Source organism: Dipodomys ordii, unplaced genomic scaffold (genome assembly GCF_000151885.1).
Source record: "Dipodomys ordii isolate 6190 unplaced genomic scaffold, Dord_2.0 Scaffold17, whole genome shotgun sequence".
Taxonomy (NCBI): domain Eukaryota; kingdom Metazoa; phylum Chordata; class Mammalia; order Rodentia; family Heteromyidae; genus Dipodomys; species Dipodomys ordii.
This window is the reverse complement of record NW_012267233.1, coordinates 5814675-5839233: the sequence shown is the minus strand read 5'-3', so window position 1 is coordinate 5839233 and position 24559 is coordinate 5814675. Positions and strand designations below refer to the sequence as shown.

The window sequence follows — 24559 nt, the reverse complement described above, 5'->3', positions numbered from 1 at the left end:
GCCTTGAGCTGAAGAGCTGAGGGACAGTGCCCAGGCCCAGAGTTCAAGCCCCACGACCGACAAAAAAAAAAAAAAAGAGTGAAGAAGGAATTGTAATCACAACTTTACAAATGAGGAAAATGAAATTCAGAGATATGCCCAAGTAATACAAGACTCCAAATGCCTTTCTAACAAGGTAGTTTGACTTGATTATATTGTTCTACTCAGAAAACTAAGAGAGAGAGCTCAGCCATTGAAGTCTGTGGACAGAGGCCATGAACCATTAGCCAAACCTGACATTCTGGCAAAGTCAACGGGCTGAAGTCCTAGCAGCTGTCTTCATATTGAGTCAGTGCCCTGTTCCTGAGCAACAGAGAGGGAGAGAGGGAGAGAGAGAGAGAGAGAGGGAGGGAGAGAGAGAGAGAAAGTCAGAGACAGAGACAGAGAGCGACAGAGACAGATAATTAAGGTTTAATACTCTTTACATTACACCTTACTTAGCCTCACTTATTACAGAGGGTCTGGGAATGTTTTACATAGGGTTGTCCTTTAAAAATGATATATTTACACTCTGGGAAAGTGGCTCAGTGAGTGCTTGCCTTGCATGCATGAGGCCCTGGGTTTGATTCCTCAGCACCACATAAGCAGAAAAAGCCGGAAGTGGCTCTGTGGTTCAATTGGTAGAGCACTAGCCTTGAGCTGAAGAGCTGAGGGACAGCACCCAGGCCCAGAATGCAGGCCCCATGACCGGCCAAAAAAAAAAAAAGAAAGAAAAAAAAGATGTATTTTAGAGCTTTTCTCTTGTCTAGTAGCAGGTTGAAATCTGGGATTATATCACATGCACACAGAACACCTTTTCCAGCTATACTGATATACTTAGGGCTGGGTTTGAGTTAATAGAAATTGCAATGAAGTTGAATGCAATTTTGGGGGATAGGGCAGTCACAGGCTGAGGGAAGAAAGGCAATAGTCTTTGTTGTGAACTTTAAAAAATGCTCACAAACCTGGATCATCTAAATAAATAATCTCTTAATGTATCAATTAGCAATTAAAATTAATGCAAAATGCATATTGAACAGAATATTATTTCAATATAAAGACAGGTACTGATCCCAGGCATATTTGATTCAGTCTCCCATGATCTCATTTGCCTTACCGTAATTCAAACTTTCAACATGTTTTTATCCAGACAAACTTTCTTTCCCTTTGCTTTAACTGAATGACAATTTATAAATTGTAAAGTTATAAATGACAGCTTATAAAGTTATTAATAATGAGTAAAGAGTGACAAGCATATACTGTTTGGTGACACTTAGGAGATTGTTTAGCCTAGAGTGCATTCCATGATTTTTAGTATGGGTACAGTATCCCACTGAACCAAAGGTAACACATGATACTTGATTCACTGAACTCACTCATACCTGGTGGCATCTGCCAACACCACTATATTTTTTATACAAGGAATAGTGAGTATGCTTCAGGTTCACATAGAATGGAACAGAACCATTTCAAATTAACAGTGTAGTTTTTGCCTACATCTAACTCTGGAGACTATTACAGCTACTAATCGATCTTTCCAATTCTCATTAGACTACTTTCAGTCCATTTACCAGAGTAACCAGGGAGATCTTTTTAAACACAGATAGGATCTTGTCATTTCCTATGTGAAATATGCTAATGGATTCTTGTGCAATTAGTTGAAATTCCAAAACCCTCAGCCTGACCTCCAAGGCCTTACGTGACAGGACTCTGTTTCTTGGATCTCACTTCCTGTTACTCCTTGTTTATTATGCTGCAACTCCATAGCCTTCTTTCTGCCACCTCACTATGGCAAAACCATTCCCATCCCACTACCTTTTACTTGCTCTTTCACTTGTCTGGAACTCTTATTCCTTCTCATTGCTGATCAAATCCTGTTGGGGGGTGAAGTATTGCACTATATTTTTTCCTTATGGAAACATCACTGCTAATGATAATCTTGCTCATTCACTCACATGCTATGTTTCTTCTGTATTAGGGTTTCAGTCTGGATGGAGCCTCCTGTACCCCCAGACCTGAGCATAGGGTTCTGAACACTGAGATTCTCAACTATGTATTAGATGACATCCTGACAATAGATAGTGGCTTGCTTTTTTAATGTAGATAATCATCAGAGGAGGGAATATCAGGCTTATATGAATACCAATCTGCATTTCAACTATACTAGTCCAAATCTAAAATCATGCTCAAACATAAGAGAAGGAGGAAGATTAATCTCAGAAGTCCAGGCTAACTGCTGGTTACACCAGGCCAGTGCTGAGCATGAACGTCAATCAATTCTCCTCTTTCCCAATCACCTTGACCTGATTGCTGCTTTATTTCAACTCTCTCTGCTGATGTATTCAAACAGTCCTAAAGTTCAAAAGTAGGCAACCCAAAGAACTGGATAGCAAACTATGATAAATTGACCACTTCCTTATTGTGTATCTATGAATTTGCTGCTTTGCAAAGAATTCCATTAAAATGACAAAAGGCATTTCCTTCATAGCCTAAACACATCCCAAAAGCACATCTCTAGGAAAAATAAAATTAAGGAAGAAAAAAAAAAAAACAAAGAGCAAAGAATATAGAAAACAAGCCTCCAAGGAACAGTGTCAAAGCTTAAATTTTCCAGAGTACATCAGAGTAAGGAGGACATAGATATGAAAGGGAGAATTTATAGACTTTAAAATCTTAAAAAAAATGGAAAAGATTTGTTCCCATGAGAAAGCAAACAAGGAAACTTCAGACAGACTTCTTTAACACTTTTTAAAGTAGCTTTGATTTTTAATATTTATACTAAAAGAACAGTAAAGTTGATTGACGATTGAGAAAAAATGCAAGCACCATGAAAATTAAGGGGAGGGAATGGGTTGGGTAGAATGAGCAAAGGGGTGATCTTGATCAAGATACATTGTACTTATAACTTGATTTGTTAAATGGCCATTCCTTTGTATAACTACTTACAAATTTTAATTTTAATTAAATAATTAAAAAAGAATAATAGCCAGATACTCGTGGCTCATGTTTATAATTCTAGCTGCTCAGGGAGCTGAGATCTGAGTATTGCATTTCAAAGCCAGCCTACCAGGTCTGGGAAGGTGGTTCAGTGGTAGAGTGCTTGCCTTGCATGCATGAGGCCCTGGGTTTGATTCCTCAGCACCACATAAGCAAAAAAGAAAAAAAGCCAAAAGTGGCACTGTGGCTCAAGTGGTTGAGCGCTAGCCTTGAGCTGAAGAGCTGAGGGACAGCGCCCAGACCCAGAGTTCAGGCCCCACGACCAACCAAAAAAAAAAATCTGCCAGACTGAAGTGGGGAAAATATTGGAAGACCACTTCCAGATTAAATAGGAGTATTAAACCCTGAAAACCAAAATATTAATAACACCTTTGGTGAAATTGTTGAGAAAATGAATGTGGTGATTAGATAATTTTAAGAGAATCATTGTTAATGTTAGTCATGATAGAAAAGGCAGCCAGTGCTTTTACTCTGGAAACTGACCGGTCACTGCTTGCTTTCCACTCTGACCATTTTGAGTGGAGCTGTGTTGGGTCACTTACTCTCAACACATAATTTTTGCCTCTGTAGTCTAAGTACTACCTCTACCATGGAAGAAATACACGAGGAGAAATACATGTGAAGAAGAGAGGGAAGAATGGGTTGAGGGGAAATAGCAGACCTAGGGGCAGCTGTGAGAAAGTTCACCAAGGCACTGGGGAGCCCTTAGCCAAAGTCCTGTGTCCGTGCAGTGCTTCAGCTCTTGGGAGCAGAACGCAGGATCCTGCCACAGTGACTCATTGCTTGGAAGTGGCCATCGGGAATTGTGGTCTCTGTACCAACACATGATGGATTTCAAAGCACAGCAGCTGGGCTCACTGGTCAATTACACTCCCCTGAGCAGGAGACTAAAAACATGCATTTTTATGGCTGTGAGGGAAAACTCTATAGCTAACTAATTTGACCCAAAGTTAAAAGAGAAATGATGTAGAGACACGTTGCCATATTAATATTAAGGGGGTGCTTATGTTCATGCCTCCCTGAATGTACGGGCTGCTTTATTTGTTATTGTAAGCTAGAGACTACCCTATTAAAATATCTTGCAGCATATATCTCTTTGAATTTGATTAGCTTCCATTTTTCACACCCCAGGGTTGAAAGTTATTGGAGAGTGGAGGAAACGTGGGCACCATGTCTGAGGAAGTCCTCGGGTTGACACAGCTAGAGAGTGGCGAGGCCGTCCCTGCGGCTACCATCACCAGCATATGGCGAAGAGTGGGCGGAATAATCACTGTCCTTAGGACAGCAGCGACATCTTTACCATTTTTGGAAGACATTAGCACTGCCTTGCTTTTGCTTCCTCCGACTTCCATCTTACTCTCTGCTTGGACCCATTTATACTATCCTGTGGCCTTATTAAAATAAAGACACCACAGGACAGAGACAGCCTTGACAGAGAGCTTCTAAGCATGGAGACTTTTCTGTGGGATAGACTGACTCAATCCTCATTCTCACACACACTGATTCTTTCATTGTGGCTAAGTTATGTCACCTTTCTTAGTTTCAGTTGCTTTGTCTTTAAGCATGACATGGAACTTGCTGACCCCAAATGATTTGCTATACTTTTAAATACATAATATACTTATGATTGATGAGAGCAAGCCACGTACAGATTATTAAAGGTGGATTTTAAAAGAGCTTGTTTGTCTGATGGTTAGCCCCAAACCAAGGAACATCGATCATTGCTGAAACTAGCTGGCCACCTGTTGCACACTGGGAAAGAGGAAGTTGAAGGAGAAGTAATCTGGGTACAAACTGAAAATAGAATGAGAGCAGCACTAACAAGACTATGGAGGAAGGAAAGGACTTGGTGTGGGTTGCTGATTCTTGCCACCAGTTATGCTGATGTGTTTATTATCCATCTTGTTGCTGATCAGGAGGCTCACCAAGCACAGAAGCCTTAAAATGCATTATACCAAAACCACAGCTCTCAGACCTTTTGTTGAAGTGCAATTCTGAAAGGTCAGCAGAGGACTAGAAAGCAATGTGACTTATCTTTATAGCATCATCATGTGAGAGCCAAGCATGCTAATGTTTTTCAAAGCCCTTGTTATGGATTCAAGCCCCTGAAATAATTGAAGAACTAAAGTCAGTTATTAAGAAGTTATAGAAGCAAAATGATAAGATAGCAAAAAAAATGATCTGTCAGTTTAAAAATACTGGCTGTAAATGAAGAGTGCATTTGGCTAAGGAATAATTGAAGATTCATGTAGTAAATGTTGGCTTGCATCAGGACTTTTGTGTGCATTTGTGTGGTTGTATTGGATAATTGGTTCTGCTGCAATAATTTAAGTATCTACCCACTGCATATCCACTGAAATGAAAAATATTCGGAGCATTGGAGCTAAAAACAGCATAAAATATCAGATGATACTAAAATGAAAATGAAAGGAACACTAAATTCAAAGCTTTGCTTAACAGGCAAATCCTCTACTACTTGTCCATGATCTCAGATTGTATTTCACCTTTAGTGACTTTTTCAGGTATGAGATCATGTTCTTGCTTTGGACTGGCCTCAAACCAACAATCTCTACCTATGACCTCCCATGTAGCTAGGAGATGTGTCCACCACACATAAGATGTGATCTTATTAACTTTTTTGCCCTGGCTGTCCTTGAACCTTAACCCTTGTATTTCTGCCTCCCAAGTTAATTGTGATTTCAAACATGAGATATAGCACCCAACCCAAAGAACATTTTTTAAGGTAGAATAGAGTTTGATCTTTCTCTTCCTTTTCTATACTTAGTTCACATTATTAGTTCTAATAGGTTTGTATTTCTTTTTTTTATTTTATTTGTGAAGATACTGTACAGAGGGGTTACAATTACATGGGCAGGGTAATGCGTACATTTCTTACCAAGCATTGCAGCCTCCTCCTTTTGTTTACCCTTCACATCCCTTCCCAGCCTCCCCCCTCCCCCCCAATCCCAATCCTTCTTGCTTTTCCAGGTTTGACATACCTTAAAACTGATTTTGTTATATCTGATAAACTTTAACTGGCCTTTAATTAAAATTTTAGCTTTTGTACATAGTCTTGAATGTCTGGTACAATTTTCCATACCATCCATATCTTATGACTATACATAACATCATCTTTACAATTTGGAGTTTAAAAAAGCCACCAATAGGAATTATCCTCCCCCTACCCACACAATTCCAACTCCTAGTTGAGGGAGAATAAAAACAAAAGGTTTTGGAGATATGGTAAAAGAAATAAACCCTCCATATATATTTTACATGTATGAAAAATGTATATGTGTGGGCTAGGAAGGTGGCTCAGTGGTAGAATGCTTGCCTAGCATGCATGAGGCCCTGGGTTGGATTCCTCAGCACCACATACACAGAAAAAGCTGGAAGTGATCCTGTGGCTTAGTCGTTGAACACTAGCCTTGAACTGAAAAGCTGAGGGACAGTGCCCAGGCCCAGAGCTCAGGCCCCATGACTAACAAAAAAAATTGTAAATGTGCAATCAAGGTATATATATGTATATATATATATATATATGTGTGTGTGTGTGTGTGTGTGTGTGTGTGTGTATAAAATATTTTATTTTATCCAGAATATGCGAATGTTTTGAAACAGTGAGTGTTCTGTGCTAATAAAAGAGAAAAGAACAAAAACATTATTTATCCTATAATAAGCTAATATTGAATAGATCACAAACTTGCTTAGTGTGATAACAAATGATTAAATTGACCTTGTAGTTTTTAGTTATAATAATGTATGTAGCTCCTCTTTTTCTACACACCATGTTTATCTGATTCATATGTGCAGTAAAAAGTATTTTCCAAAGCCTTTGTGATTTACTTCTCCAATGCCATCCACATTGAAGTTCTAAGTTAATTGGTAATTAGAAATTACTAATCAAGGGAATGGGAAAGAGAAGAAAGCAGATATTCAGAGTTTGAATTCTATTCATTAATTTCACCAATCAGGGAACTTCCCTCAAACCCCCTTTGATGGTTTTTCTAAATATTCTTTGTACAGAGGGAAGTAGTGTTTGTTATATAAAAGGCTCTATACATATCAGTTATCATAGTTTCTTTTTTTTAAAAAAATCAGCATATAGCCTATGTAATATGTACTAGTGGTATCATAGGCTATAATACCACTAGTACATATTAAGTCAAATAGAAATAAGGTTACACTCTTTATATAAAATATATAAAATTCACTTATATATTTTGATAGACATAAGCTACTTTGGATGAAATCATCTCGTTAGTTTTAGAATGGTAATTTTAAAAACCAATCATTCTATTATGAAGGATGCTAAGAGGTCATTTTCTAATCATCAAAAAATGACATATGCTATTTGTAGCCAAATATAATGTGAGTTTATGGTAGTAATCATTAGACCATTCTAGTTTTTAATTAATCTATATTCAAACAATATTCTATATTACTCAGTTACCTGAGGTTTTTTTTTCCTCTCATGTGTGTGTATGTGTGTGTGAACATTAGAGAGAGAGTAAGAGTATATGTTGTTTGTGAGAGAGATAGAGCTAGCAAGAGAGCAAGAGAACCAGAGAGCAAGAGAGTAAGAGATTGTGTGTGAGAAAGAAAGAGAGAGACAGAGAGGGAGAGAGATGTGCTGGGGCTTGAATTACGGGGCTGGGCACTGTCCCTGAGCTTTTATGCTCAAAGCTAGTGCTCTATCCCTTTCGGTGCCCTTCCACTTCTAGCTTCTGGGTGGGTAATTGGGGATAAGGATCTCATGGACTTTCTTGCTAAGACCAACGTCAAACTGTGTACCTCAGATCTCAGCCTCCTGAATAGCTAGGATTACAGGTGTGAGCTACCAGCACCTGGCCTTGAGGTTTTTCTTTACATCCACTGAGCATAGAAACTCCAGCATTACCAGAACAAAAACAAGACAGGTCACAAATAGATATCTAAACACCTAGTGGTAGTTTTGTTTGACAAATCTCACATCACAGTGGGCTACTGCAGTGTTTATTTTAAACTTCAGTGCTGACTGGGTCCTTTACCAGCCCTGTTTTTTTTGTTTTTTGTTTTTTTGCAAACACACACAAAGCTAAATATATCAAGCCTCATTAAGTCAAAAGAACCATGCATAGCATGTCAGCCAGTCATTGTTGCTATTACCAATCAACAAAAATGTATATATTTCCCCCATCCCCATGGTGACATGTGTTCTGTGTTTATGGAGGAAGTCAAAGATTTTTTTTAAGTGGGGGAAAATTCTCTTGCTGAGCACATGGATTCTGGCCACAGGGGCATACCTGGGTCTCAACATCTGTCAGTTTTCGGGTCTGTTCTGCTGTCTGAGATAGGAGGCTGGTTCCTATCTCCAACATGGTGGCTGTGTGATTCTGCACTGCCGTCTGCTGTATCTGGACCATCTCCGACTTCATATTTTCCACAATGTAATTCTCAAGCTGCAACAGATAAAGGACAAAGCACACGATATTATAAGCAAAGCCTCCCACTCGGGCCATGTAATATTTACAATGACCAAACAAGACACAGCTGGCAAACTGGTCATCTGGCAGGGATCCACTATGATCTCTGGGAGCTGGGGAAATGGGACCAGAGCACACAGGAGTCCAGTTGCTAACCAACTCCTAATGTATGGATAAATAGATCACATAGTCCTGGTCATCATGAAAAGTTGAGCTTGCTTTTTTATCGTCAACATTATCGCATTTAATCTTCTCGGAAAAGATGTGAGTTAGGCACCATCTCATTGTTTGTGTTCACTTATGACTGATAAATAAAAGCAGAGAGGGCAACTGATTTGTCTGGGGTTACCCAGTAAGAATGAAGCCGAGATAGCAAATGAATTTAATCTGCATCTTAGTGCTTTGGACTTTGTGTTATACCATGCTGACCACACACATCTCAGAAAAATTCAATGTACCGACTTCATTCTTATTGTGATAAATAAAAGGTCATTCTACCATGGAGGAATGGATGGGATAGATTCCCCAAATAAAAGTTTTTAAGGAATATTAAAATATAGGCAGTGATGTATGTATGAGGCAAACTGCCAAACCTGAGAGCTTGTTCTTTTGAAAGCTCAAAAATGAGCCTTGAAAATACAGTTCACAAAGCACAGCTTCCCCATCTTGCCTTGAGTTACACTGATTCCTTTATGATGCCATCTTAAGAGAAAACTATGGTGATAGAAAATGAATAGTACCAGAAGGGCCAAGAAGAATTATTAACTGATTGAGCTTGTCAGGCACCTGGGAGAATAAGGTTGTGCCTATGCATTGCTTGATAAATGCAGCCTCAACCCTCCCCCTGCCCCTGTCAGCTCACTCAATTCTCCCCCACTGCTTGCTGACTACGTTTTATTACTCAATTACATATATGAGGAAATCACATCCCAGAGAAGTTAGATCCAAGGCCACACACCACAGAAACAGCCAGACTTGGACTTGAGCAGCTCAAGTCCTCAACTTTCATACCAACACTTTTAACCACTTGATTGCTTTGCCAAGTCGTGCTTAGTAAGCTGAGTTCCAAGTCATTAATAGCTACGTGATTTTTACTGATTGAGTGAACCATAATGCATCTATGATTTTTATCATCCACAATATCACTATTGTCAGGTAATAAATAGAGTTTAAATGTATGGTCCCCTTTGTGAAACTTTGGCAGCTCAGTTTCTAACATCATCCTTGGCTTAGTTCTACTTATCAAACAGGAATCTGCCAAAATTATAGAACTGAAAGCATAGATTCAAATATATATATATACATATATATATATGTATATATATATATATATATATATATGTACACACACACACACTTCTACTGTTGTGAATAAATTTGAATTTGTTCTTGGTCACTATAAGACAAACCCCTTTTCCACTCTGAGTCACAAATTAGAAGAAAACTAGGGAAGGAGAGGAATTTAATCTGTAAAAGCCCATTATAAAACAAATACAAAATAGATAAGAAGAAATATTGGGAATTGTATTAAGAAAATATAAGTCCTTTATGTCTTATATTTATGTTAAAGTTGAATTCAGCTAACCTAATATCACGGGAAGGGTAGAAAATAAGAAGCTAGGTCAAAGTAGCAACGAAATGTCATTTTGAACTCCATATATAATCTCTTTTTCCTAATGCTACCCTTAACTTGGGGAAATTTTGTTTTCTTTTCAGAATAAATGGAGCCAAGCAATATAGAGGAAAATGATCAATTTTGAACACCATGAAGCATGTATGGTTTTAGTCAGATCAACGATTGGACATTCAATTGTAAATTACATGATAAATTATATGATCTGTCCTTAACCACCAAGTTTTTCTTCCTTTTCCCTTCAATCACATTTATTTATATTTTATTAACACTTGCAACAAAGCCTTTGAGTTATCAGATTTGATAAATGTTTGACAAAAGAAGCCTCAGGCAAGCAAATATTAGCAGTACATTCCTTGCTTGTTTGGGGAAGCTATTTATGAATAGATAGGCCTTAGAAAATGAGAGATAGTGTTCCATTCCAAATATCTGCCTGCCATATATAGCAGACATTTATCAGCTGCTTGCTATGCAACAGGTATTGAGCTAAATACTTTCTTTTTACAACATCACATGTTAAAGCGGCTTTACATGTGGTACTCTGCAGTTGGAGGCTCAGAAACCTCTAACTGAGTTTCACAATAACTCCCACACCAAAATCGAATTCTTAGCCTTTAGTCTAGTCAGCTTAGTACTACCTAGTTGTCCTGCATATTTGTTTTGAGCAGCTCCTAATGTTTGAATGTTCATCAAAATCACATGGAAAGCAGGCATTGATGTCTCATGTCTCATTTCTTAGGAGGCTGAGATATGAGGATCCTAGCTATTAATGGGACTGAAATCTAAGAAACACATCTCAAAGTCTGCCTGGCAGGAAAGTCTGTGAAATTCTTGTCTCCAAGTAACCAGCCAAAAGCCAGAGGTAGGTCTATGGCTCAAGTGGTAGAGTGCCAGCCTTGAGTTTAAAAGCTTGGTGCACGCTCTGCTTGGGGCTGCAGGTCTTTCTGACAATTGGCCACCTACAGACTTCAATAAAGACTCCAAAATTTGACCTCTCAAAAAAATAATAAGCCAAAGGACATCACCAGGACTGGTGCTGCATTCAAGGCCCGTTATTGCTACAACAAACAAACAAACAAACAAAATGACCTGGGGAGAATTTCAAAACACAGATGGAGGATTTGCATTCCAGAAAATTTCAATGTCTTATAATAGGAAATCATATATTTTAAAATGTTGCCAATTTAATTCTGATTCAGGCCAAGACCCAGTACTTCTTAAAGTGTGGTCCCTAGAGCTGTCGGTGTAAAAACTATTTATAAACAGCTGTGCAGTGTAGAGCTTGTGCCAGAACCTTAAGTTATCTGTGTCATGAATTACATTATTTTGTTCTGCAAACTATACATATGGACAAGACTTTCTCAATAAAGACAGCTATATTCTAATGTCCAATGTTATGCCCATTTTTTATCTTTGTTCACAAATGGCAATGTTTTCTTTGAGTGGCATTTACTTAGCCTATCAAACTTACACTGACAGGTTAAATTTCCTGCTTACCAAGATATTTGAATAATGATTTGACTTGCTCTGAAGATTTTTACATCTGGAAGAGAAGTCACTTATCAATAAACTACAGTCCATGATCTGATCATTATACATGAAAATTGATCATTGATAATTTTACTTCAATAGCTTATGCAGTTCATCAGTAGAGCTCAGTTCCCAGAGTTTGCCTTGTTCTGGGTATATCCCAGGCCTCTCTGGTGAGGATAGCCATGTGATCGCGGGGCTTTCTCAAGGCTCAGCTGCTTTGCTTTAGATTCTTAGCTTACTTACCTTGCAGATGTTGACTGTTTTGTATTATTGTTCTGTATTATCTTTTCAACTGTAGAAGTTAACCTCAGCAAAGCCAAGTCACTGTTTCATGTCAACATTCATCATGGCCATTCATCACAGAGGCTCACAGATGTATTGACCTTGCTGCCAACATAAAGTAGCTCTCCAACCTACACTAAGGTTCTTATGTAAGCTGCCATGATGAGTAGCATGACTGTGTCTAGTTAATTAGTTTTTAATCAAATGGGGGAGCTTTGTCTAGTTGTAACTGCCTTTTAATGCAAAAGGTAATGGTACTTTTAAGTAGCAGGAGACAGATGTCAGTGATTTAAAGGCTGAGCTGGCAGGCAGAAAGTCAAATATACAACGTGTGATTAATATGAAGGGCTGCTTTCATCTTATCTCTGAACATTCCTGAGTAGATATATAATTGTGAAATCCATCTTGACCCACCTGATCATCCAGGTTTACAAACGTTTGTTACAAAACATTGTCTTTTTGTTTCCCTACTGATTCTAAGTAGGTTTACAGAAAATGATGGCTAGTTCAAGGTAACTTTTAAAATGAGAAGTTGCTGACCACAAGAGCCAATGAGTTGTAAATGGAAGATTTGGAACCTCAATAATGAAATTTTTTGACTATACTCTTTGTCTGACTCCAGGGCTTAGCCAAAAGACTAGGAAGAGGATACAGGATTGCTTGAAATTAGAAAAATTAATAATTGATAATATTTTTATATTTGTGCTGATACTGGGGCTTGAACTCCAGACCTGGGTGCTACCCTTTAGTTTTTCCACTCCAGGCTGACGCTCTACCAATTGAGTCACATTTCTATTCCTGCTTTTTGGATGTAAGAGTCTCACACTTTTTTTCAAGACTTTTTTATTGTAAAAATACTGTACAGAGGGGTTACAATTACGTGAGTAAGGTAATGAGTACATTTCCTATTGAGCATTGTTGCCTCCTCCTTTGTTTTTTTCCCTACCATTCCTTCCTTCCCACCTCCTGAACTACTACCTCCCCCCGCCCTGCACTGAAGTTGTAAAGTTTGTTTTCAACATAATGTCTTGTACATCTCATTGTTGCAATGGGTCAACCTGTATCCCTATTTAAGCTTTTTGTTTTTCCCTTCTCCTTCCAAAATTAGAAAAGTGTATATACAAGATACAGGGCACCGGAATCAAATACAGTGAAAACAGCGGTTATACTGCGGGGGAGGAACGTATCAGAGACAAAAAAAATCACATAATACATTATAAGTATGTTAAAAACAATAGCAAACAAGAAAAACAAAAACAAAACAAGAAAATACTTGTGTTCCTGTCTTGGGGTTCATTTTGCTCAGGCTGGCATTGAACTTGTATCCTCAGATTGCAATCTCTTGAATACCTACAGTATATAGGCATCAACTACCAGAACTTTGCAGTAAATGATGATTGTTAAGGCTGGGGATGTAGTTCAGTGGTAGAGCACCTGCCTAATATGCACAAAGCCCTGGGCTTGATCTACAGAACCACAAAACCAAACAAACCCCAAACCATAAACCACCTGAAATAAATGATGACTTTTTTAAGCAATGAAATTGTATTAGCTTGGTGAAATTATTTTGTATTTGTGGAGTGTTTTCATATATTTTATCTGATTTCATCCTTCTACCCACCCCACACAAGGAGCATCAGCTCTATATGTCAGGTTAAGAAATGGAGTCCTTAGGTGACTTGATAGAAATCAGAGACAGGACTCAGCTCTGATGGTCCATCAGCCTCCATTTTGTGATTACTGCTTTTTTATTGGAGTGATTGATTCCATAACTGATTGGTTTTTATTTGTAATCAACTCATAACTCTTCATTTCTTTATTCCTTTTCAAAAAGGAAGCAGTAATAGAAGGTGATTGCGTCATATATATTGGAGACCTCTGTGCTCTAGGTTAAGATGAGAGACCCTAGGATCAGGTGTGTGTAGGCATTATGTTGCCAGTCATCTTAATACAATCTTTGTAGCATTTGTTTGCTTTGTTCTACCCGTTGTATTTTTTGGTGAACTACTAGGAAATATAAACTAGAATAGCAACAACACAGTCAGCTTCCACTAAGGCTTGCTACATACCAGGTTCAGTAAATATGTAGGTTTGGGGTTTCTTTTTCTTTTTTTTGAAATTTTACTATAATCTAAGCACCCTACACATTGTTTTTCTCATTTCACTAATATGGAAACAGAAGCTTAGCGAAGGTCAGTAAGTAGTCTAAGATCAGGCTGTGCTTTAGTAGCCAAGCTGGTACATTGCTTTGAAAGAGGTCAGATTTCCCAATTTGCTATGCTCTATTCTGAAGGAAAACTACCAATCAAACAGCAGCATAAAGCTACCAGGCAAACACTGGTCACACACAGTCTTCATTTAGGGACCAGGCAACACAAAAATTATGAGGGGAAACATACACAAAGACAGACAATTTTCAGATTTTTTAAAAAAATTAAATATTTGTACCTTGATAGATGGGTGTAATATCCTGGGGAATGTTATAGGTGATGAGAAAGCATATATCTGGCCAACGATATGACAAGTTGTAGTATTAAATAGACAATGAAAAATGTTTTGAAGAAGTCAAGACTATAGACGATCTGTAGTTCATTCATAAATTGTTTGCCTCTGTCTAGTGCCCAGAGAGTGACTAGGAGAGAAAAATGGCCTGATTTCTTATTGTGTGACAGAGTTTGGGGAACACTTTCTTACTGGAGAAACAAACTCTGGGTGAGTTTATGACATGCCTTGCTTGTGAAATGTCCTCTGTGTCATTTGACTTCAAGAGATCACTTCAAGGGAACCTTAAACCAGAGCATATCTTAAAGCACAAAGAATGTAATTTCCCCATGTAATTCTTAAGAAAACAACGTTTTAAACCCTATAAAAATTGACAAAGGCTTGTTGGCTTGAAATATGTTGCAGATTAAGTGGACCTCATTGAATCTGGGTGCATATGGTATTACTCAGTTATGGCAAAATAACCATGAAATAAAGCAAAAGGGTAAATATGGGAAAGCAATAAGAAGGTAAAATAATGCAAGAAATATCTTAAATGTTGATGTTTTTGTCCAATGTCTTTGCTTCATAAATCAGTGGCAATATTGAAACTGCAACAATACCTAAGTTTACAGTATTATAAAAAAGAGATGGCAGAGGCCAACTATGTACATTATTTTCAGGAATTTCTATTATTAGATCTCTCAATAGACTACTCATTTTACCAAATGGAAAACTTGAATTGTCTTTTTTATGTAATAGATCTACTTGGCTAATATTTGAAACTGTGTCTATACTGATGTCTATGACATGAATTATGTTGGTATCTGAAGCCATTAGTATAAGAGAGCTGAAAGATACATTAAATATTGTGAACTCTAAGAACCTCATTTTATAGACATAGAGACTGAGGTTCAGAGAGGGCATACAAAGCAAAGTGGAATAGCTAATAATGTCAGATACTAGGTCATGGTCAGTCAATGTATGGGAAAACTAAGACTTAAATAAGCCAATAACAATGGTTGCCCATATTCTTGGCCCAATTCACATTTCTTATCTAATTCCCCAGTTTCTCCTACTGGGTTTTATTTCTGCTGGCTCCTGATTTGTGGGCTCCCCTTTCACAATACTCATTCATTCTCTATCAACTTTAGAGATCTTGACTTCCCTTTTTGGACCCTAACTTGGCTTCTTAGTATCAATGTCCACCAGGGGCCCCTTAGTTTTTGAGTCTCAGAAACCTTTTGATTTTATTCTTCTCCACATGTTACCCTACCAAGTGGCAAAACCAGAACCAAACTCCAGACTTATCTTCCATGTAAGCTTTTTCTTTCTTTCATTTTAGTCTCAGTACAACTGTGATGAATGTGTACTTTGGCCTAAGCATATGACAGGCAATGCAGTAGGAAATACACATGAGTAGAATAGACAGATGCTGTGATAGAGTCCTATAAATACTCTTTTTTTTTTTTTTTTTTTTTGGGTCAGGTTGTGGGGCCTGAACTCTGGGCCTGGGTGCTGTCCCTTAGCTCTTCAGCTTAAGGCTAGCACTGTACCACTGGAGCCACAGCACCACTTCCGGCTTTTTTTCTTTTTTGCTTATGTGGTGCTGAGGAACCGAACCTAGGGCCTCAGGCATGCAAGGCAAGCGCTCTACCACTGAGCCACCTTCCCAGCCCCTATAAATACTCTTATTTCTGCTCGGCGGGAGATACTCCCAGCTACTTACTTAAAAATGTAAGTAGAAATTCTCTGAATGGCTCTCACAGAAGCAGCAGTAACACCTTGGTTGAAGCATAAGGAAAAATTACCAAGGGTAACTTACAAAAATCCTAAATAAAGAAATTCTCCTGAAATCACATTTCTTGGTTATGATTTCTTAGTGTCACCATAGTTTGGTGCATGTGAACAATGGCTAAATCATATGCAGTGCCTCAGAGTTGGCTAGGACCCAAAAAAACCCATTCTCTCTTTGCATCAACAAATGAAATGTGTCCTGTGACAAAACACATTTTACCAGCCAGGTATCTCTCTCTACATCCACCTTTTCATACTAGGAAAATATCAGACATGAAATTTTAGAAAATACTGGGGTCGGCTTAATTTTTCACTCTACATATTTTAAAGGGGAGTTGGTATATAAAAAAGATATCTAGAGGGGCTGGGAAGGTAACTCAGTGGTAGAGTGCATGGCTCACAAACATGAGGCCCTGGGTTTGATTCCTCAGTACCACATAAGCAGAAAAAGCCAGAAGTGACTGTGGCTCAAGTGGTAGAGCACTAGCCTTGAGCTGAAGCGCTGAGGGATAGCACCCAGGCCCAGAATTCAGGCTCCATGACCCACCAAAAAAATCTGGAGTTTAATTCAAGAACAACAACTTAAGTCAGTTAAACAAGTTGCATCTATGAAGTGAAAAAACAAACAAACAAAACAACTAACATCTTATTTCTGACATCTTCCTAACCTCTCCTATTTTTTAATTAATAACTTTGTTTTCCGCTTTCTCCTTGCTTCATACGCTTTACTCCCTAATTTTATTTCTTAGAATCATATTCTGTATGTGGATTGCATGAGTGTGTGTGTGTGTGTGTGTGTGTGTGTGTGTGTTTTCTTTTAAGTCTAGCTTTCACATAGCAAAAATATCTATTTGGCTTCTTGAGCTTGGCATGTTCTAAAATTCCACCTATTTCTCTGCAAATGAAATGCATATTCTAGAGTGAATAATTTTGAAATACATTGCAATTTTATATGAAGATGTTATGAAGAACCTCAATGAAAGCTGTTGACCAATAAGAGGTTTGGGAGGTGGGGAAAATTTCTGATCAGAATATAATTCCAATGTAATACACACTGAAATAAGTGAATAACAGGAAAGTAAAATGGACATCTTTTGGTGTGTTTGAGAGGTACCAGCATAAGTCAAGAAACTTTGGTGAGAGGGGGGGGGGGGGGGGGGGGGAAGGACACGGTGGGAGATGGGAAGGGGAAACAAAGGAGGAGGCAACAATGCTTCATAAGAAATGTACTCATTACCTTGCCCATGTAATTGTAACCCTTCTGTACAGTATTTTCACAATAAAAAAGAATGCAGAATAGGTGGAACAAGAATTACTGTGATCAAAGTCATTATTTGCATATATGAAAACAGAACAATGATACATGTTGGAATTGTTTTAAGAAGGAGAAGTTGGATGAAGAATGACAGTGTGAGTTTGAATGGAATACATTGTATATACAATGTATATTGTGTATTATATATCGTGGAAATGTCACAAACTCTCCTTGTGTAAATAATGTATGCTAATGAAAGTATTTTTGCTTGAAAAGAATTAAACTTCCTTTATAAAAGATAGGACTCAACAAATCAAAGAAATTTTGAACGTATGGGATTGCATGAAATTGCAGAGCTTCTGCATGGCAAAGGACATAGCTAGCAAGATCAATAGAAAGCCCATGGACTGGGAGAAGATCTTCACTAGCCATACAATGGACAAGGGTCTCATATCTAAAATATACCTGGAACTCAAAAAATTAAATCCCCCAACAACAAATCCTCAAAGAAACAACTGCCCTGTAAATAAGTGGGCTAAAGACTTAAAGAGAAACTTCTTGAAGAGGAAAGAAGGATCACCAACACATGAAGAAATGCTCAACCTCCCTAGCCATAAAAGAAATGCAAATCAAAACAACATTGAGATACTACCTCACTCCAGTTAGAATGGCAAAAATCAAGAACTCTAATAACAACAGATGCTGGAGGGGATGTGGACAGAAGGGAACCTTACTGCTTTGTTGGTAGGAGTGTAAACTTATTCAACCACTTTGGAAAGCAGTATGGAGGTTTCTCAAAAGACTCCACATAGAGCTCCCCTATGACCCAGCAATCCCATTTTGGGGCATTTACCCAAATGTTTACAAACAAGACCACACTAAAGCTACCAGCACGACTATGTTTATTGCAGCATTATTTACTGTAGGTAAGATATGGAACCAACCCAGATGCTCCTCAGTAGATGAATGGATCAAGAAAATGCGGCATATATACACAATGGAATTCGATGCCTCCATCAGAAAGAATGACATTGCCCCATTTGTTAGGAAATGGAAAGACTTGGAAAAAATTGTATTAAGTGAAGTAAGCCAGGCCCAAAGAAACATAGGTCCCATGGTTTCCCTTATTTGCAGTATCTCGTATATGTCTGAGTCAAGCAGAAAAGGTCAGATAAGGTGATGTTAGGGAAATGAACCCTAGGATATGTATTCAAATGTTTTTTGGGTTTTTTTTTTTTGGTTCCGGTTGTGGGGCCTGAACTCTGGGCCTGGGCGCTGTCCCTCAGCTCTTCAGCTCAAGGCTGGCGCTCTACCACTTGAGCCACAGCGCTACTTCCGGCTTTTTTTTCTGCTTATTTGGTGCTGAGGAATCGAACCCAGGGCCTCAGGCATGCAAGGCAAGCGCTCTACCACTGAGCCATCTTCCCAGCCCCAATTTTTTTTTCTTTCACGCGATTGTTTCTAACATATTTACAAGATTATTTCTTTGTTGCTTTGTATGTCCCTCCCCCATGGTATAACCCCTGCTTTCACTGTATTTGATGTCGGAATAATTTGTGGCGGGGAAGGGAAAAAACAAATCGTTTAAATAGGGATACAGGTGGACCCATTGCAACAAGTCGTTATGTCGAAAACGAACTTTACAACTTTCTTGCAGGGGTGGGGGCGGGGGGAGGATTGGGTGTTGAGAGGATGGGAATGGATGGGAAGGGTTAAAAAAGGAGGAGGCTACAATGCTTGATAAGAAATGTACTCATTATCTTGCCCATGTAATTGTAACTCCTCTGTACAGTATTTTCACAATAAAAAAATTAAAAAAGAAAGAAAAAAAATAGAACTGTGCTAAATTTTCATTTTAACTTACTAGAAAAAATAGAAGCTTATATAAGAAGAAATGCAAGTGTATGCATGCATCGCTATCTATAAAATGTATTTATGTCCTTAATGGTAAAAAGAAGCAATGGTACAGACTCAGTAGAAAAATGATGAATCAAATCTCTACCGCAGGCACATCTGTTTTAAGATAATATGCCAGAATCTCCAAATCTCTTAATCCCCACACACCATTCTATCTAAAATATGTTCCTTGTCTTCTCCCATACAACCTGGCTTGCTTGTTATTGTTGTTATATTTTCAATAAATAACTCTACTACCACTCATCTATTCCTTCAAGGCATAGTAAATAATCTTTACAATTGTTCATCATTATTTTTTTCATTCAGTCTCTTGGAGTTATGTAGGTAGGTCCCTCACCCCCATTCCTTTTCTGCCTACCATATCCCTTTATCCTCAGTCACTGACTTAGGTCACACTTATCATTTTTCTCTCCTGGATTTCTTAATAGCCCCATGATGGGTCTCTTGACTCCAGACTTGCTTCCTCCAATCCATCATCTAAGGGAACTATATAAAGCACCAATTTGGCCTTTAGGTTCATTACTTAAACTCTTTCCGGGGACTTCTTAACCATGATAGAAAATTCTTGACAATCTGGATTCTATTATTCTTTCCAGTCTGGATCCAATGCTTCAGACACATCGAATTAACAAACATGCACCACATTTTCTTTCTCTCCTATGTTTCTCTCCCTAGTTCTTATTGAATGTTTCCTGTCCATCTTAATCTCCCTTTTCTAGGGTAGGTCATATTTTTCAAAATTGAGTTCAAGCCTCCTCTTCCTCCTCTAACAAGTCTTTTGTGCGTCCTCTCTCTGTAATAACCCTTTCTTTGCCTTACTTTTCAAAATCGCATTTCCCATTACTCCAGTATCCATTACTTCCTTAAGAGCAAACACTGTCTAATATGATACCACTTCCTACTGCTGACTGGATAGTGGATCCGTAAGGCAAAGTAAGGCATGAACAAATGTGTTGGTGCATGAAAATATTGATTGTCTCCATTTGTAATTTTATACTTGTTTCTGTAAGAAATACCATATTAACAACTATTCATTTTTGTGCTGGTACTATGAGAGCTTGAACTCAGGGCCTAGGCACTAGTATCACTGAACTTTTTCATCTAAAGCTGGTGCTCTAACACTTGAACCACACTTCCAATTCTCACTTTTTGCTCGCTAATTGGACATAGTAGTCTCAAAGAATTTTCTGTGCAGCTGGCTTCAAATCTCAGACCTCAGATCTCATCCTCCTGAGTAGCTAGGATTATAGGCATGATTCATCGGCACCCAGTTAGCAACTTCTAATTTTGAATGGAATGGGACCAGTATAAATGATGCGGGTCATAAAACTGAAGACACACATCATCACTTTTCTTTCTGCAAACACCTTTACTATGAATGATTATTTAAATGAAGCAAAATGCAGAAAATGAATTAAAAATTGTGTTAACCATTGTATTACGCATGAAACCCAAAGGAGAATAAATTCAATCCTGATCATTGAGACTGTTAAATCATGTAAGCATCTTGCAAATACTGGAATGAAGGTATGACTCTCCTGCCTGCCAAATAGGATAAAATAAAGGAGAAAGAACAAGGCTTGATAGGAAATGTACTCATTACCTTGCTCATGTAACTGTAACCCCTCTGTACAGTGTTTTTTTTACAATAAAAAATATATTTTAAAAAAGGAGAAAGAAGTCTTCCCATACTGCACACTGGTGGCTACTCAGGCAGCTGAGATCTGAGGATCATGGTTCAAAGTGAGCCCAGGCAGCAATGTATGTGAGACTTTTATCTCCAATTAACCAGCTGGAAATGTGTTATGGCTCAAAGTGGTATAGTGCTAGCCTTGAGCAAAGGAGCTACACACACACACACACACACACACACAAACACACACACACATATTAAAAAGAAAAAGAAAACTTCCCAGGGAAAATCATAAGTGAATACAGAGGAAGAAAAGGTGAGCATTTCTTGTAGCTTCATAATATATTATATTATATATGATATATTACATATCATATTTAATGCCTGAAAATCTTAGTGCTTAAGCAATAGGAAAGAGTACCAGAAAGGCTATGTTATAACACAAGTAGCTGTGTTTGTTAAGTGAAATTGACTTTCTTGCCTAGTTCCTGGAATGTTTGTCTCAAAAAATGAAAGGAAATTAGAAGCAGGGTGTGCCACTGAGGCCACAAGTTCAGAGCAAGGGTATGATATTGGAATTTTAATTTGAGATCCACAACAAAAGCTTAGAAAGATAATTTCTGGGTTCTTTGCCGTATTTCCAAATATAGTAAACATAGATTTCACAAACTCAGAAATATATACCTAAAACCATACATGCTATACTTATTTGTGTATAAGTATATATACATCTATATGCATGCATAATTTAGTTATGCACAATTATGCTTTTGTACAGTATAATCTCATATTCCCAACCTATGTGTGTCAGTTATACATTCATATTTTGTGCTTCTGTTCACTTAACTGCAATTTATTTTGTTAAAGACTTATTTTTAAATAACCAAAATATATTTTTTCTATAAATGAAATATATTTAACATAAAATATAATTACTAGTGGTAATGCCTAGCTATTATAGGCAACTCTCGAATTCTGTCTAATAGCCTGGATACTTTATTCTGGATTTACCTTTACATTTAGATGACTAAAAATGAGACAACCACAAAACAACTTGAAAGTGATCATTTTAAAATAAGATTTTGTTTCAAGAAGTAAAATTAAAAATAGATCTTCCTTAAATGCTTTTTGGTTTCTTATTTTTCTTGTTAATGCAAATGAAGCCTTTCCATACTACACAAAATTCATTCTGACTTGGTTTGGAGAAAAGAAAAGAAAAAGAAACTTACCTCTGTAGGTTGTGAGTGATTAATGGGGTAAGAGTCTCTCCAAGATTAGTTCTAAGAATTATCTGCTACTAAGTATGTTTTTCCTCCAATGTCAACTAACAGTGATGTAAACAGTTTATGATAATGAACTTTAGAAAAAATTCTTCATTAGAAAAAAACATTATAGTTCAGGTCAGAGAAATTTGCATACTCAGTAAATGATCTAAGAAGCTCAATAATCAAAGTTCAAAAATATTAATATCAAAAGATTTCTACATTTTTCAGTAACCTACAAGTCCATTATTTTAACCTGGTATTTCACTCAAGATTGCCAGATGTTAGATCTTAAAACTAAACCTCATTCCAATAAAATATTTTGGTTCAACATTCTTACTTTTGGGTTTTCACCATGAATGCTTTATATCTTCTCTGAATAAAACTATTCATCATTTTTCTCTCTTTTAATGCCTTTTGAACTTACGAGGTTTTACCTATTTTGTCCTCAACTGAAACTGACAAAATAAATGCTAAAAATGTATGTGTGTGTATGGGCACGTGTGCATGCGTGTGCTTTCTCCTACAATGTGGGATTACTCAACCAAACCTACAATAAGTTTGTCAATGTCACTGTATAAGAAACACTCCAATACATTATGTGTGAGGTCCGACAAATCTTTCTTGAATAATGTTTTTGGGTAGTTCTTATTTAAATTTTCCTTGGAAGAATTACTAGAAATTGTCTTTCAAAGAGTAAGAGATGGAAAATGATTGCTAACACCTTATGAGTAAAAGAAAATCCTTATTTTTCCCTCTCCTTGATCCTGGGACTGAGACCCTGAGAGTTGTTTCTTCTTTAACAGAGACCTTTGGTGCCCTAGCGATGCTTGCTCTCCATCATGTGCCATTAGACCAAGCTCAACGTTCTAGTATAACAAATAATATGGGAAGGGATGGGAAGGGGAAACAAAGGAGGAGGCAACAATGCTTGATAAGAAATGTACTCATTATCTTGCCCATGTAATTGTAACTCCTCTGAACGGTATTTTCACAATAAAAAAATTCAAAAGAAACCAAAAAAAAAACAAATAATACACTATACAAGATCAAAATTAATATGAGCAACTGAAAATACCTTCTCCTACTTCTACATATACTTCCAGAGATCTGGAAACTTTGCCTATTTTTGTTAAAGTCATTTTGATTTAATTAATTTTAATTAATAAATATTATTAATCTTGTATTGAGAAACAGATGTCATTTTACCATGTTTCTCCCAATCCTCAACAAGCGGTGAGAGCTGAATCTTGCAGTTTTAATTCACTAAAGGAAAGTCATTCTAATTTATTGGAATATTTTTTAAATTGTATAATGTTGATAATACTTAGTATAAAATTGCCACCTATATTAAATATATATCATAAGCCAATAAGTCTGTTTTATAGCTCTAATTAATCTTAATCCTGACATTTTGCTACACCCCAAATAATAGCTCATATAATATGGTATATTTTCAGGATTTGCTAAAATGTAGCTTATTGAATTTTTTCAACTGTTTTAGTTTTAAATCAATGTTATATTTTTGATGCACATATTAGCAATGTAGCTTTATTCTAAATTACATGACTGACTTAGGTTTAATAATTCAAACAGCTAATAAAATATTCTTGTAGCTTAAGGCCTGGCTCATTTTTGAGAAGAGCACTATCTATTCAACTCCTTTTACCCTGAGTTCTAGCTCAGACACAGAAGGAACAAATTAATTCTCAGACTCTTACAAAGCCCTCAGGGTTTCTTCCCTAAGTTGCTGAAAGAAAACTGTATGATGAATCTTCCCCCATTTAAAGACTGTATCTCAAGCATCTGAATGAATATTTTTATTTTTGGCAAATAGTTATTTCCCAGAGAGAGCAATTAAGGGGTTGAGAAAGAAAGAGAAACAAGTTACCAGAACTAAAAATTGATTCTATAGTTCTTCTCAAACATAAATTACTACATTAAGGGTTTAAAATAACCTTAACCACAATTATAAAGACAGCCCTCCCAACTGCATAGGCAGCCTTCTCTGGAAAAAAAAAACTGTATTCTAGATTTTAAGGTATAAATTCACTAAAAAATACCAGCTTTCCATGGGCTTAAAGAAAAGGCCCTTTCTGCTCAACATAATAAGCAGTATACAGGATGGTATATTTAGTATGTTCTCAATTATGGTAAGTATGTTTAGACACATATTTGTATGCATTGGGAAGGGGAAAGAAACACTCCAATAGGAACAGTACCTATCTCTGGCTGAAGGAAGTAGAGGTGAGTTGGACTTTTTTCTAGAAATGGTTTGGGAATATC

At 37.3% G+C, this 24559-nt stretch overlaps 1 protein-coding gene across 2 annotated transcripts in view; it reads right to left on the bottom strand.

Moving 5' to 3' along the window:
* Angpt1 (angiopoietin 1) overlaps positions 1–24559 on the bottom strand; it is a 222895-nt gene that overhangs the window by 84133 nt on the left and 114203 nt on the right. For both annotated transcript variants that reach the window (XM_013012411.1, XM_013012412.1), the window contains exon 2: positions 8301–8456. In XM_013012411.1, coding sequence (XP_012867865.1) covers positions 8301–8456 — 156 coding nt within the window. The remainder of the gene's footprint in view (positions 1–8300; positions 8457–24559) is intronic.